This window comes from Girardinichthys multiradiatus, chromosome X (assembly GCF_021462225.1).
Source record: "Girardinichthys multiradiatus isolate DD_20200921_A chromosome X, DD_fGirMul_XY1, whole genome shotgun sequence".
Classification (NCBI taxonomy): domain Eukaryota; kingdom Metazoa; phylum Chordata; class Actinopteri; order Cyprinodontiformes; family Goodeidae; genus Girardinichthys; species Girardinichthys multiradiatus.
In genome coordinates this window covers 3760561-3775234 of record NC_061817.1, presented here as the reverse complement: position 1 = coordinate 3775234, position 14674 = coordinate 3760561, and the positions used below count along the sequence as shown (strand labels likewise).

The 14674-nt window shown below is 44.0% G+C and overlaps 1 protein-coding gene across 1 annotated transcript; it reads right to left on the bottom strand.

The window, feature by feature from the left end:
- Positions 1-122: 122 nt before the first annotated feature.
- LOC124863030 (vegetative cell wall protein gp1-like) lies at positions 123-1550 on the bottom strand. The gene has a single exon (XM_047357270.1). It carries the CDS (start codon positions 1548-1550, stop codon positions 123-125), a length of 1428 nt encoding a protein of 475 aa, XP_047213226.1.
- Between the last annotated feature and the right edge of the window lie 13124 nt (positions 1551-14674).

The following is a 14674-nucleotide window of genomic DNA, read 5'->3' as shown; positions in this document are numbered from 1 at the left end:
ATAGGTCACTGGCCTGGTGCCCGTGCTGCTCCTGGGTGGGTCTGGGGTGGGCTTGGGGCTCGGGGTCCCTGGGGCGTATCGCCCCCCGGGCTGGGGTCCTGGCTGGGCCTTGTTGCCGGGGTTTAGGGCTGGTGCATGCCCGGGCGCCCGGCCCTGGCTCGGGGACCTTTGGTGTATCGGTGGGCATAAGGGCCTCCGAAACTGGCAGGTAGGTCCCATCTCATTGCAGGTGCTCCTTCCTTCAAGGAGCACATTCTGCTGGCGGGGAGGAGGGTCTGCGGGAGGGGGTGGGGCGGGGTCAGCCTGGGTGTCCAGTGTCTTATGTGCTCTGGGAGTTGTTCGAATGTTGGGATGGGTGTAAGTTTCCTTCTGGGGTGGGGTGGTTGGGCTTGGATGGTTGGGGACGTTGTTTGGTTTTGGGCCAGGCTTGGTTTCTGGTTCCTTGTCTTGGTTCCGGTTACTGACGCCGGTCCCTTTTCTGTCTGGGGGAGGGGGTTCGGAGGGGTCTGCATGGTCCGAGTGTGCAGGCTGGCCGGGGAGGTCTCGGGGTGGATTGGTCTCGGCTTCCGGATGGGTTTTGGTTTTGGCTCTGTGGGCTCTCTTGCCTTTTGTGGGCCACGGACTGGGTCCTTTTGCGGGGCTGCTTCTGGCAGGGGTATGGGTGTCGGGCATGTTCTAGGACCTGGATGGTGCGGGTCTTCTTTTCGTGGGGGTGCACTTTCATGGGGGGCTTTGTTTTTGGGGGGCTGGTGGGGGCACATTTGCGCAGTGTGGGCTTTGTGTGCAGCTTTTGCTTTGGGTGCTCTTTGCTGCATTTCATCCTCCACTGTATGGCGTGCTGTTTTGTTGGGGTGGTGGTCCTGTGCGCGGCGGCTCTGATCTGCGGGCGTGGGTGCGGCAGGGCGGGCGTCGCTGTGCGTCGGGCATCTAGGCTTCATACTGGGGTGGGGTTTGCTCGTTTGCTGGATGGCTCCTGGTGGGTTCGGTGTGCTTGGGGTTAGTGGTCCTCGCCATGCCCCTACGAATGCACAGAAGGATGGGTGGTGTTGCTGTGGTGCTGGCTCGGGGGGATCTGCGGTCTGGCTTGGCTCTATCGTTTTTGCTTGGCTGACCTGGATGTAGGTGGGTCTGCGTCTCCGGATGGGGGTGTGACCTCTTTGCTCCGTGTGCTGGGGCCTTTCTGTGGCGCCCTTCGGCTTGCTGGGCCGGTGTCTTTCCCTTGGGCATGGTAGTGGGCGGGGTGGTGCATCGTGGGGTCTGCTTGACTGCCGGGCTTCGGGGGCTGGGCACTCTGTTGGCTCTGCCCCGTGGGTTCGGGGGTGGCTGGGCGTGCTGGTCATGTGCCCTCCTTTGTGTGGCGTATTTTGGTTGTGCTGGGCTGGCTGGTCTTCTCCTTTGTTTGGAGTGGGGCCGCATTCTTGGCCGCTTGGGCGCTTGTGGCTGGGTCCTTTTTGTTGGGGGTCGGTGGCTACTTCGGGCGGCGGACTGGGTAACGGGGCTGGGGTTCGGGGTCTGAGTGGCTGGGTGGTTCCGGGGGGGGCTGGGGACATTGTTCCCGGCACATCAACACCACATTTGAGCTGGTGGAGGCAGGCTTGGGGTCTTTTCACACCCCCATTTGCTATTTCCCATCTGTGGTCGGAGGCCAGGAGAGGGAATGGGCCCTCTACTCGGGTTTAGGGCGTGGGGTCACTGGCGTTTTGATCAGCTGGGCGGCGATGGTGGAGCTGAGCTAGATAGTGTTTCTCCCTGGGCGGTCATTGCAGTGGCAGTGATGTAGTGTTTTTTGTTGCTGAGGGGGGCATCGTGGGGTCACTGGCCCTGGGTACCTGCTGGCTGGGGACCTCTGGGTGGATGAGTTTGTCCCATCATGGTGTGGGGTCGGGGGTCCGGTTGTGGGTGCGGTGCTGGGTGGGGTCTGCCCTGTTGCGCCGGAGGGCGGGGGTGGCGCTGCGCAGGGCCCTTGCCTTGCCGTTGCGGTGTGCTGTGTGGTGGGGGAGCGGGGTGCGGCGGGGGTTCTTAGAGCGGGGCTGTGTGTGGAGCTTGCTCTGTGTGGGTGTGGCTTCATTGGCTTCTCGGCCACGGAGTTCACCTGTGGGGGTGTGCCCCTGTGGGGGTGGGGATTCGTGCCATTTGGGTTCGGGGGGATGTGTTCGATATCGGTGTCCTTGTTGGGGGTGGCCCTGTGGGGAGGTTCTTGTTCTTGTTGGGGTTCACTGGGGGTGGGAGACTCATGGGGTTGAGATCAGGGCTCGTTGGGGGGTCGGGACTGCTCCGTCCTGGGGCGGCTTCGGTTGGCGGGTTGCTTTGGGCCATGTGGACCCCTCTTTGGTACATAGCCCCCTCTCCGGAGGTGGATGGGGGTTGTTGAGGATTGGGTTCGGGGCAGGGGGGCAGGACCTGGTCCGGGGTCACCCGGGTCTGGGCAGTACCGGCGCTGTCTGCCTGCCTCTGCCCCAGGAGGGAAGGGGACTACCTCCTGGGTCCGGGGGCTGGTTGCCCTGAGGGGGTACAGGCGCCTGGACCTGGGAGTATAGAGTATGCATGGGGAGTGTGAGTGAGTGTATGACGTCCATTGCTGTTATCCTTATGTTGGGTGTGAGTGATTTTATGGGTATGCATGAGGGTGGGAGTGGGTGATTGTGACTGTGTGTGCCTGTTTTTTTTTGGGGTTTTTTTGCGACAGGTTGGGTCTTGAACTGCTCCCTCTCCTGTATCAGCTTCCTCCCCACCACACCGCCTGCTGGTGGTTGGAGTCTCTGCCCACTGGTGTACTTGTCGTTCTGCATGGAGTTTGCATGTTCTCCCCGTATGTGCATGGGTTCTGACCGGGTACTCTGGCTTCCTACAAAAACATGACTGTTAGGTTAATTGGTCTCTCTAAATTGCCCTTAGGTGTGAATGAGTCTGTGCATGGTTGTTTGTCCTGTATGTCTCTGTGTTACATTGCGATGGATTGGTGACCAGTCCAGGGTGTACTCCACCTCTCGCCCGTAGACCACTGGAGATAGGCACCAAGTCCCCTGTGACCCACTATGGAATAAGCGGATAGAAGATGAATGAATGAATGAATGAATGAAGTTATGTGTAATACAGGTCCTTCTCAAAATATTAGCATATTGTGATAAAGTTAATTATTTTCCATAATGTAATGATGAAAATTTAACATTCATATATTTTAGATTCATTGCACACTAAATGAAATATTTCAGGTATTTTATTGTTTTAATACGGATGATTTTGGCATACAGCTCATGAAAACCCAAAATTCCTATCTCACAAAATTAGCATATCATTAAAAGGGTATCTAAACGAGCTATGAACCTAATCATCTGAATCAACGAGTTAATTCTAAACACCTGCAAAAGATTCCTGAGGCCTTTAAAACTCCCAGCCTGGTTCATCACTCAAAACCCCAATCATGGGTAAGACTGCCGACCTGACTGCTGCCCAGAAGGCCAATATTGACACCCTCAAGCAAGAGGGTAAGACACAGAAAGAAATTTCTGAACAAATAGGCTGTTCCCAGAGTGCTGTATCAAGGCACCTCAGTGGGAAGTCTGTGGGAAGGAAAAGGTGTGGCAGAAAACGCTGCACAACGAGAAGAGGTGACCGGACCCTGAGGAAGATTGTGGAGAAGGGCCGATTCCAGACCTTGGGGGACCTGCGGAAGCAGTGGACTTAGTCTGGAGTAGAAACATCCAGAGCCACCGTGCACAGGTGTGTGCAGGAAATGGGCTACAGGTGCCGCATTCCCCAGGTCAAGCCACTTTTGAACCAGAAACAGCAGCAGAAGCGCCTGACCTGGGCTACAGAGAAGCAGCACTGGACTGTTGCTCAGTGGTCCAAAGTACTTTTTTCGGATGAAAGCAAATTCTGCATGTCATTCGGAAATCAAGGTGCCAGAGTCTGGAGGAAGACTGGGGAGAAGGAAATGCCAAAATGCCAGAAGTCCAGTGTCAAGTACCCACAGTCAGTGATGGTCTGGGGTGCCGTGTCAGCTGCTGGTGTTGGTCCACTGTGTTTTATCAAGGGCAGGGTCAATGCAGCTAGCTATCAAGAGATTTTGGAGCACTTCATGCTTCCATCTGCTGAAAAGCTTTATGGAGATGAAGATTTCATTTTTCAGCACGACCTGGCACCTGCTCACAGTGCCAAAACCAATGGTAAATGGTTTAATGACCATGGTATCACTGTGCTCAATTGGCCTGCCAACTCTCCTGACCTGAACCCCATAGAGAATCTGTGGGATATTGTGAAGAGAATGTTGAGAGACTCAAGACCCAACACTCTGGATGAGCTAAAGGCCGTTATTGAAGCATCCTGGGCCTCCATAAGACCTCAGCAGTGCCACAGGCTGATTGCCTCTATGCCATGCCGCATTGAAGCAGTCATTTCTGCCAAAGGATTCCCGACCAAGTATTGAGTGCATAACTGTACATGATTATTTGAAGGTTGACGTTTTTTGTATTAAAAACACTTTTTGTTTTATTGGTCGGATGAAATATGCTAATTTTGTGAGATAGGAATTTTGGGTTTTTATGAGCTGTATGCCAAAATCATCCGTATTAAGACAATAAAATACCTGAAATATTTCAGTTATTGTGCAATGAATCTAAAATATATGAATGTTAAATTTTCATCATTACATTATGGAAAATAATGAACTTTATCACAATATGCTAATATTTTGAGAAGGACCTGTAATGTAAAATGACACAGAAAGAGTATTGAACATACGCAGAAAGCGAGGTGGAAAAAGCTATGGAAAACCAAGACACCAGCTGAAATCTGTCAGTGATCAGAAAGCCATACTGCTCCTTGTCAATCCAAATTAATATTAGCTGGTTCAGTCCAAACTGATGGACTATAAAAAGGTGTGTCATTACATAGGTGTTACACAAGGAACAAGGCCAAGATTTCTGACAGAGAAGTGAAAAGAATTATCAGAAGAGTTGTCAAAGAGCTAAGGACCACTTGTGGAGAGCTTCAGAAAGACCTGCAATTAGCAGGTACAATAAAAACAAAAAAACAATAAGCAATGCACTCCACGACCATGGCCTGTGTGCACGCTCAGCATGCAAGACTCCATTTATGAAGAAAAGGCATGCTGAGGCTCGTTTAAAGTTTGCTGCACAACATTTGGACAAGCCTGTAACATACTGGGAGAACATACTCTGGAGCAAAATTTAACTCTTTAGATGACATAACACAGACCATGTTTAGAGGAGAACATGCACTGCACATCACCCCAAAAACGCCATACCGACAGTTACGTTTGGAGGTGGGAACATCATGGTGTGGGGCTGTTTTTCTGCATATGATACTGGCTAACTTTATACGTAAAAATCTGAGTTCATAGAAGACGCCCCACGGAACCTTCAAGATTTAAAGGCAGTTTGTGTTGAAGAATGGGCCAAAATCACACCTGAGCAATGCATGCGACTTGTTTCTCCATACAGGAGGCGTCTTGAAGCCTTCATTGCCAACAAAGGCTTTTGGAAACAGTATTAAACATCAGTAAGCGTGTTTATTTTTCCCTGTGTCATTTTACATTATTAAAAATAACTTTAATTTCTGAACTTATTTGTTTTGGTTTCTCAATGTATGGATTACTTGGGTTGTTATCAACACCTGGTGAAAATTCCATGTCAGTAGCACTTTTAGAAACATGTTTACTTTGAAAATTGGTGACGTGTTCAGTACTTGTTCTACCCGCTGTATACTGTATATGTGTTTCTAAAAATACGTTAGCTGCTTCAGTGTCCTCAGCTGAATCAGCTACCATTTTCATGCACTACTGTGAACATCTCTTTTCAGGTGATGCTGCAGTTGGAGAGGGAGTGATGCGGTACTTTCTGACAACCATAATTTCCAATCTGCAATTTGGATTTAGCTTAAATTTGGGTAATGTCATGTCATTCTTCCTCCAAGTTATGTTGGAATGTATTTGTCAAATCTAGTGCATAACTTTATTCCATGTTTAATTTTTTTCTGATAGGATGAACAGGGTCACGGGAGAGCTGGTGCCTATCTCCTGCAGTCTATGGGCGAAAGGCAGGGTACACCCTAGACAGGTTGCCAGTCCATCGCAGGGCAACACACAAACAACCAAGCACACACTCATTCATACACCTAAGGGCAATTTAGAGAGACCAATTAACCTAACAGGCATGTCTTTGGATTGTGGGAGGAAGCCGGAGTACTCGGTGAGAACCCACGCATGCACGGGGAGAACATGCAAACTCCATGCAGAAAGACCCCCGGTCGGGAATCGAACCCAGGACCTTCTTGCTGCAAGGCAACAGTGCTACCAGGTGGTCTCTCTAAATTGCCCTTAGGTGTATGAATCAGTGTGTGCTTGGTTGTTTGTGTGTTGCCCTGCGATGGACTGGCGACCCGTCCAGGGTGTACCCCGCCTCTCGCCCATAGACTGCTGGAGATAGGCACCAGCTCCCCCGCGACCCACTATGGAATAAGCGGTAGAAAATTACTGACTGACTGACTGAGGATGAACAGGCTGAACTCTGCTCTTTGAGGGGGAGCCAGACCACCTTGTTCCAGCAGCCTCAGAAGTACTGATTGAGAGCAATCTCTTCTGAGTTGCTGGAAGAATGTGTGATGGAAAATTCTTTTAAAATGCTCTGATATTCCCTTCACCTCTCTCATTTGTTTCTGTGTTGTATCACTCACAGGTGACCTTCCATCTACCTCTCACCTCTGACCTCTGTGTTTGATTAGTGTTCTGTTTTTATTAGCAGATGAACTCTAAATTCAAATGCTGGAGAGTTTTATGGTTAACACTTCCTGAAGTGTATATTTCAAGGGAAGGTAGATGGGTGCCCTCATAAATAACTTTGTTAACTCTGACCCGGGGAGGGTCTAGGGGCCATATTTCTAAAACTCTTTGCAGTTGAGATAACACTGTCATGTTCTGGTATAAATACTGTGTGTAAATGTTGATCGGGGCTCTGTTTCACTGACTAACCTCAGTGTCAGGGTCTTCAAACGCTGAATGCCTTTGAATAAAACTTATAAGACAAAGTCCGGATTTTCTCTTGTTGTGAGTCAACTTCTACCCACTTTGATAAGAAAATTCCACAACAATTTTAGCGTCACGAACAGGATCTAGCGTGCCAGAGGAGACCGCAGGATGGGACACGGACGCCTGGCCAGCCTGGAGACGTTGTCCTCAGTCCACTTCCATTTTACGGTAGTGGAGTCCTCATGTCCGCCTGCGGCTTCTGGCTGATTAGATCCGAACAATTTGTCTTCAAATATATCTGGGTGAGAAGTTGCTCTGTATGATATAATGTATATTATTATTTTTATTACACATTAACCATCATCTCCTAACTAATTAATTAGGTTCCAGAGTTGCGAGAGGGAGGACATCAGCTGAGGGCCCGGTTACCCTGCAAAAGGAATTGCAGGGAGGTTCTTATTGGTAACAATAAGATAAAGCAAAACACAGGGTTTTGCGGGTGGTTTTTAGCAATTTTCTACACCTCATAAAGGAGAAAAGCCAGTGGGCAGACGTGCCGCTGAACAGGTAAAAAAAAATGGTTCCGGAACCTTGAGGCATCAGGGGTGTCTCCTTCTTCAGACTCTGATTTATAAAATAATGAAAGGAAAAAGTGGGGATGATTGTGTTAAATGTGCTTTAATTTGGAAGATAAGTTTGGTTTTTCACAGCGTGGGAGTTTGAGTGTAAATAAGTTAAATAGTTTAAATAGTTTCAAGTAAAACAGTTGATGGAAAAATAAATAAAAAAAACATAAGAAGAATATTAAAAAGCACAGAGTGCATCAATTAAGGGGTTAAAGAGTTAAAAATTCCTGAAGGAAGTTTTGTTTGTCTTAAATATTGCGATCAGTCGGAAAAGAAGGTAAAATTGAAAAGGGACATTAGAGATGCGAAAAGAAAGTTGTTTTAGAAAGGATTATAGTTCATGTTGTGGAAGGAAGTGACAGGCAGGGGGACAACTGACTGACTGACTGATAATATGTATTTGTACAAAATCTGAACCTATACTAAACTTTTCTTTTGCCTCTCTCACACACAAATACACACATATATGGGATTTAAGTTCAACATCTGCGTTTTTGAGTCTGGACCTTAGAAACCTGCCCTTCTCCAAGGCTACTCCGCCAGAGACGCTTCTCCAGCAAGGCCTGAAAGAGAGAGATCTGCCTTCCTGCATGTTGAAAATCGCAGTGTGACTTTCTACAAAAAAACGAAACTCAGAAGAAGTCTGGACCCACTGAGATGGACAACGATCCATGCTGTTTGCAAGAGCCAGAAGAGCGATACACTGGATTTATATTGAAAGCATCTTATGCGGGCAGAAGAGAAACCGGAGCAAAGTTTCTTCTTTCTCCCTCCTGGAGAAGTTAAAGTGGACAAAGAATGATTGAATGTCTCACCAACAGACCTGGGAAGGGCCTGGTTGTTTTTTGGACTGATAGAGAACTGTGTGCCATGACAGTCTGACTCTGGAGCGATTAAGAAACCGAGGGGGTAACGTACAAACACACACATTTGCATAAATCTTTTCCTATTTTCTGCAATGAAGAACGCTTATTAACCGCTGCTCATGTTACGCTTGCTTGACGTTGACAGATATAGCGGGTTAAAATATTATTTTAGGGTTAGAAAAGTATCTTTAAAAGGGTGATAACTTAACTCATTTGATACTTTCCGGTTAATTCTTTCAGAGAAACAAGTTCTCTTTCGTCGTGGAATATTCAGGATCAATTATTCTAGTTATTAAAAGTTATTAAAAGCAGAGGAAGTTACAACATCTCCAAAACTCAGCAGTAACCAAGTGTTTCTATGTTATTCTCAGGACAGATCTCATGAAGGAGCATTTTTAAAACCCAGCGCATGCGTAAAACCTGATGGGTTTCTCCTTCAGATATTATTTTCTGTTGTCAGAGTTTGTATCCCATAAATCTAATGGGTAGAGACCTCATTAAAACAGGCTTAGTTCTACTGCAGATGGTCTTCATACAGTCTCTGACACAGTACTTAAAGTTTGGTGCAGTTTTTGTCCGCAAGTGCTAACTGACACTTATGGAAAGTACAAATTCATTGTTTTTCACAGCAGCTGCTGGGAAGAGGTTATATTAGGTTCTTTTTTCTTCCCTCTTCTGATTCATGCAGCGTGTTGATTTACACTGTACCTTATATCAGATCCTGATAAAAACTATGAAAGGTTTGGTTCTGCAGGTTCTTTTTTCTCCCTTTGGAGAAGGAAAGGACACCTGATCAGTTCTGTGTTGCATAGAAATATTAAAACACTTGTTGTTTTCTAAGATATCAGCAGCTAAAAACTTTTAAAACTTTTGAGAGTAATTGGTTTTGTTAAACACATTTTCCTTGGTAAAACAAACCTTTAAAATGAGTATGAAAAAATTGGGTTATTTAGAAAGAATCTGTTTGGACAGTGGTACCACACAAAAATTAAACTAATCTCATGTTTCCTAAAAGACTCTGCATGAAAAGGCCTTCAGAACCGTGGAGTTATTTTCCACCACAGTATCAAGTTTTTAAGGATGCTTTTTCTTTATTTTAAAACAGATCTGGGTTTTGTTTTGTTTTTGACTTTTTAGCATAATGTTTGTCTGAAGCTTCTTATGAACTGGGTTAGAAGCAAATATGATTTGAGGTAAATTAGGAGCTGTGAACTAATAATTTTAAATCTGATTATTGTCCAAGCAGAAATAATATATTTAGCCAATCCTTCAATCTCTGCAGAAAGTTAACACCATTGTTCAATTCAGTAGTACTCAACTTGTGGTTCCTGGACTCCTGAAGCCTGTAAGCCATAGATTTTGGGTCCATGAAATTATAAGACTTAATTAAAGGTAGACCGATTACCTATTAGAATAGATCTAAGTCAATGATGAGTTCCAGTCATTTTGGTGACTTTGAAATGCAATAATACTCAAAAATTATACTCTGGGGACACAGATTGGGGTTGAAGAGTTTAGTTTTGGAACCAAGGTTAGGATTTTTATAACAGAATCAAGACAAGTAAAATTCTTTATTTTAGGAAAATAAAAGAAATAAAGGCCCTCTTAACAGTAAGAGGATGGTCGGCTCAAACTCCAGTCTCCTTGTTTGATTTCTTAAGGTTTAAAGATTAAAAGAATACATATGAGTACAAAGATACACAAGGTAATTTCAGATTATTAAGAGATAAAATATTGAAACATTTATCAGCATTTGGATTATTAAAGAGGGGTTCTAGTAATAAGTTTTCCCCAACTCTCAAAATTTAAATAGCCAAATTAAAGAAAATGATGTTTGTTCTTTTTTAAACACTATGTGGGAAGAAGTCCAGTTTGGAGACAAGCTTCTTATCTTAATTTCTGATTAAGTCAAACACTGCAGTTTTGTTTAGTTTGGGTATACCATAGAAATGTCAATGCCGACTTTTCTAATTTCCCCTCGGGGATCAATAAAGTATCTTTGAATTTGAATTGAATTAAATAAAAAATACTTCTTTGCATTTAACTTGAAATTCTGCAATGCAGCTGCGATCAAATTGAGCCAAACAAAAGAGAACTATAACAATAACTCTCAGGATTGTAGTTATTATTACAGAGTTACAGTACAAAGAATTAGCAAAAGGTTTCAGCATCAGTAAATTTGGATTCATTTAAGAGAAAACTGTTGCTGTGCTTCTAAATAGTTTGAGATCTCTTTGGACTATGTGCACTCATTTTTAAAAAGGATCCTGACGATTGTCATAACAAAATTGATCAATTATAGCATTAAAAGATATGGCTGAGAAAACATATTCTGAAAAGAGATTGTTAAAAATTTCTTTGAATTCTTGAAGCTTCAAATTTGGCCATTTGTTTGTCTTTGATGTTTTGTCTTTGTTTTGTTGGAATTAATGTTTGTTTATATGTTGCATGACAATAATTCATGTTTAGAATAATGTTTCTAAATCCCAGATTGATTAAAACTTTGAGTTTTCAGGAGAGTTAAGAAGCAGCTTGTTTCTGAGGTAGGTGCATGTTAATAGCTAAGCAGTTTAAGTTACACTAATGTGGGATGGGATGAAGAAACTGTGGTCCCGCCCATAGGCTGTCAATCAGAGGTTAGTTCTGCCTGACTCCGCCCACCTACTAGGTTGGTTCATGCCTTTGTTGTCATGGTAACGCTCAGCACCTCCCTTCCTGAGTTTAAACACTGTTTAAGAGACAATAGAATCAAAATGCTTGTATTGATTGTTGCCTTAATAACATGTTTTTTTGTATAATAATTAAGGATGTAGCATGACTTTTAGATTTATGTGTTTTATTACTAAAAGGTTAATGAAATAGTTTAAACTAGTTTGAAGAATTAGTTTTGCATGCAGAATCATTGGTGATTTATTAGATTGAAAGTTTCCCTGGTGCCATTAAGCTAGCTGACAGTTCAAGATATGCAAAAGTAAGGAATATATTTTTGATAAAGAATCAGAGTCATGCCTTTATACTTGGGAATTATTTATTTGATTCAATTTGTAGGGTTTATTCATCCAAATTACATTGGATGTCCATTAATCTAATACTCATCTTTGTACAAGACAAATTAGGATGATGTGTGACTAATTTCTAAGTGAGACATTGATGACGTGAATAACTAATGTTTGTGTTTAGTTGTTAATGGAACTGAATTGCAGTTAAAAACATCTGGATTTTCTTTATGTTGCTTTTCTTAAATTCATAGTGACACATAGTTATGTCAGAATTCATTTCTTTGGTTCTAGGTTATGTGATCTTGGTTACTAGAACATTTTTGTACAAACTTTTTGCTGGATTGTCACATGGGTTGGACCCTGCGCCAGAAGAGGGGAATGTCAGAATAAAGTAACATGGGGTTCCAAAAGTTTTAGCACTCATGGGAAAAAGGGTAGCTCAGACCTCCAGTGAGGACTTAGTGACAATGCGAGAGAGACGTTGTACTTTGTTTATATAAATGGTGCATAGCTCCCTAAGACCACATTCTGAAAACCTCTCTGAAATTAAGGTGTTGATTCTTTTGTGAAATTTTACATCTCCACAGATTAGACCATTTTTGAAATTCTTTTTGGGTTTTCTGAAACTATGAAATGTTGACCTCAAACATCATGTCACATTTTTGATATTCAGAATATTTAGCTGATGGTCACTGCTAGTATATCAGGTGAAGTCAGAAGATCAATTCTTTTGATTTTGTTGGATGTTTTGATGAAGTTCATGTAGTTAAGCACTTAGGTTTGAGAATGGGACTTTGAATTGAAAATTAGCCAAGCGTTGTGAAGGCCCTGTTCTCACTTATATGAGATTGAGACAAAGGACACAGGCAAATCTCAGTCCTTTTGAAGTGCTGTGTGGCAGGTCTCCTATTTTGGACATGGGGATATTGCCAAGATAATTTTCTTCCACATCTTTGTGTGAAGATAGGATGTTGTTTTACTGTCAAAACCTGTCCACTGTGTTTTCTCAAGTTTCACAGACGGTGAAGGCTGCATTACCAGAAACAGCCACTTCCACCCTCCAGTCCGTTATTCCTGGCGACTGGATTCTGGTCAGAGAATCTAGGAGAAAACACAGGAAGTCCAGGCGCTGGAATGGCCCATATCAGATCCTACTAGACACCCAGGAAAGCTGCAGGAAAGCTCCAGCTCCTCCAGCTTCATCTGGCTTCCAGGACAAGTCATCTTCCAACTGGATCATCCACGGCTGAAAGGTGTGAGGACAGCGGACCACCACAAGACAAAGAACTGTAAGCTGATCACTGGCGAGTGATTGAAGAGGTGGTTGAAGAACACTGTTCTTACAAGGGCACAATAATCCCTTGGGCAGTGCCACGTTTTTCAGAATCTACTTAAGGCCATCGCATTACCTGAAAGTTAGAAGTCATAAGGTCATTTGCCTCACTGCACACACACCACAGTGAGAGACACATAGGAAACATACAGGGAAGACTTCTACACATTGCACATAACCTTTCTCTGGATGATGAACTGGTGACGCCTGCAACAGAGAGACAGTCAAATATGCGCCACGATGCTTATTCTCCTTAATTTCTTAAGCAGGTTAGAGTTCCTGTTTCTAAATATATTTCTAGAGGAGCTTCCTACGACCGCCCACCTGTACCAGACTGGTAACAGGGCAGCTTGAAGCGCAGAAGCCACTCAGGAGAGGCAGCAGGATTTTTTTTTATTATTATTTTTTTTTTTAAAGTTGTTTATAATTTGTTTTCTTTAAAAAAAGAAACTGTTTGCTTTCAGTACCAGAAGAAAGGACATTCCACTTCAAGGTCACGATGCAGTTAAATGGAAGATTGTCTGTTCTGATGCTAATGATTGGTATTTCAAGTATTTTTATAACTCTTGTGTTCATTTGGGAAAAGGTACAGCAAAGACAATGTAAGGCTAATTTGAGGAATTGTGCTAATAATACTCATCAGCGGATTCGAAGAGAGATTCATCACTTTGATCTATGATCATGCTGATAATGTCTGGTGGCAACTGATGCATCAAACCGTGAGGAAGATAAGAAATGATAGTTGCTATGTTTGTTGTTTGATTCCACGTGCTATTAATGATCAACCATTTTTGGTACCAGTTCCTATTGATACTACTTATGCTCTAGCTACTTTCTTTCCAGATAACCGGTTGGTGGAGGTCATTTTTCCTTGGGTGATGGTTTTGTAGAATTTTCTTTTAGTTTTGTGATTATCTTGTAATCAGAAGAAAGGAGTGTGATGGAAAATTCTTTTAAAATGCTCTGATATTCCCTTCACCTCTCTCATTTGTTTCTGTGTTGTATCACTCACAGGTGACCTTCCATCTACCTCTCACCTCTGACCTCTGTGTTTGATTAGTGTTCTGTTTTTATTAGCAGATGAACTCTAAATTCAAATGCTGGAGAGTTTTATGGTTAACACTTCCTGAAGTGTATATTTCAAGGGAAGGTAGATGGGTGCCCTCATAAATAACTTTGTTAACTCTGACCCGGGGAGGGTCTAGGGGCCATATTTCTAAAACTCTTTGCAGTTGAGATAACACTGTCATGTTCTGGTATAAATACTGTGTGTAAATGTTGATCGGGGCTCTGTTTCACTGACTAACCTCAGTGTCAGGGTCTTCAAACGCTGAATGCCTTTGAATAAAACTTATAAGACAAAGTCCGGATTTTCTCTTGTTGTGAGTCAACTTCTACCCACTTTGATAAGAAAATTCCACAACAAATGTTAGGCCACATCTTTTTGCATGATGGCCCCCAAATCACAGGAACAGGAATAAGCCCTGCTATAATCCATACGCTATTAAATGGAGACCCTGAAATAGCAATGATTGTGATAGAAGACTGCCCAGATCTGCATGTTTGGAGCATTATAAAAGCTGTATATGTGAGGTTCAGGATGGAGGACCCAGCATTTCAGCCAAAAACAGAATAAAAGTTAAACGATTTATTCAGGAGCAGCGCACAAATACTCAGGACTCCACCAGCCGGGAACCCGGGATCACTTAACAGAGTCCGTGTAGGACGGAGGAATCAGAATAGGCGCCTTTGCGGGGTGCGGTCCTGGCAGTCTCCAGACCGGGAGGATCGGTGCAGAACACGCCGCAGCCAGAAGTCGGATTGCCGACAGGGGGAAAGATCCAAGGCTCGGTAGTCAAGGGGGG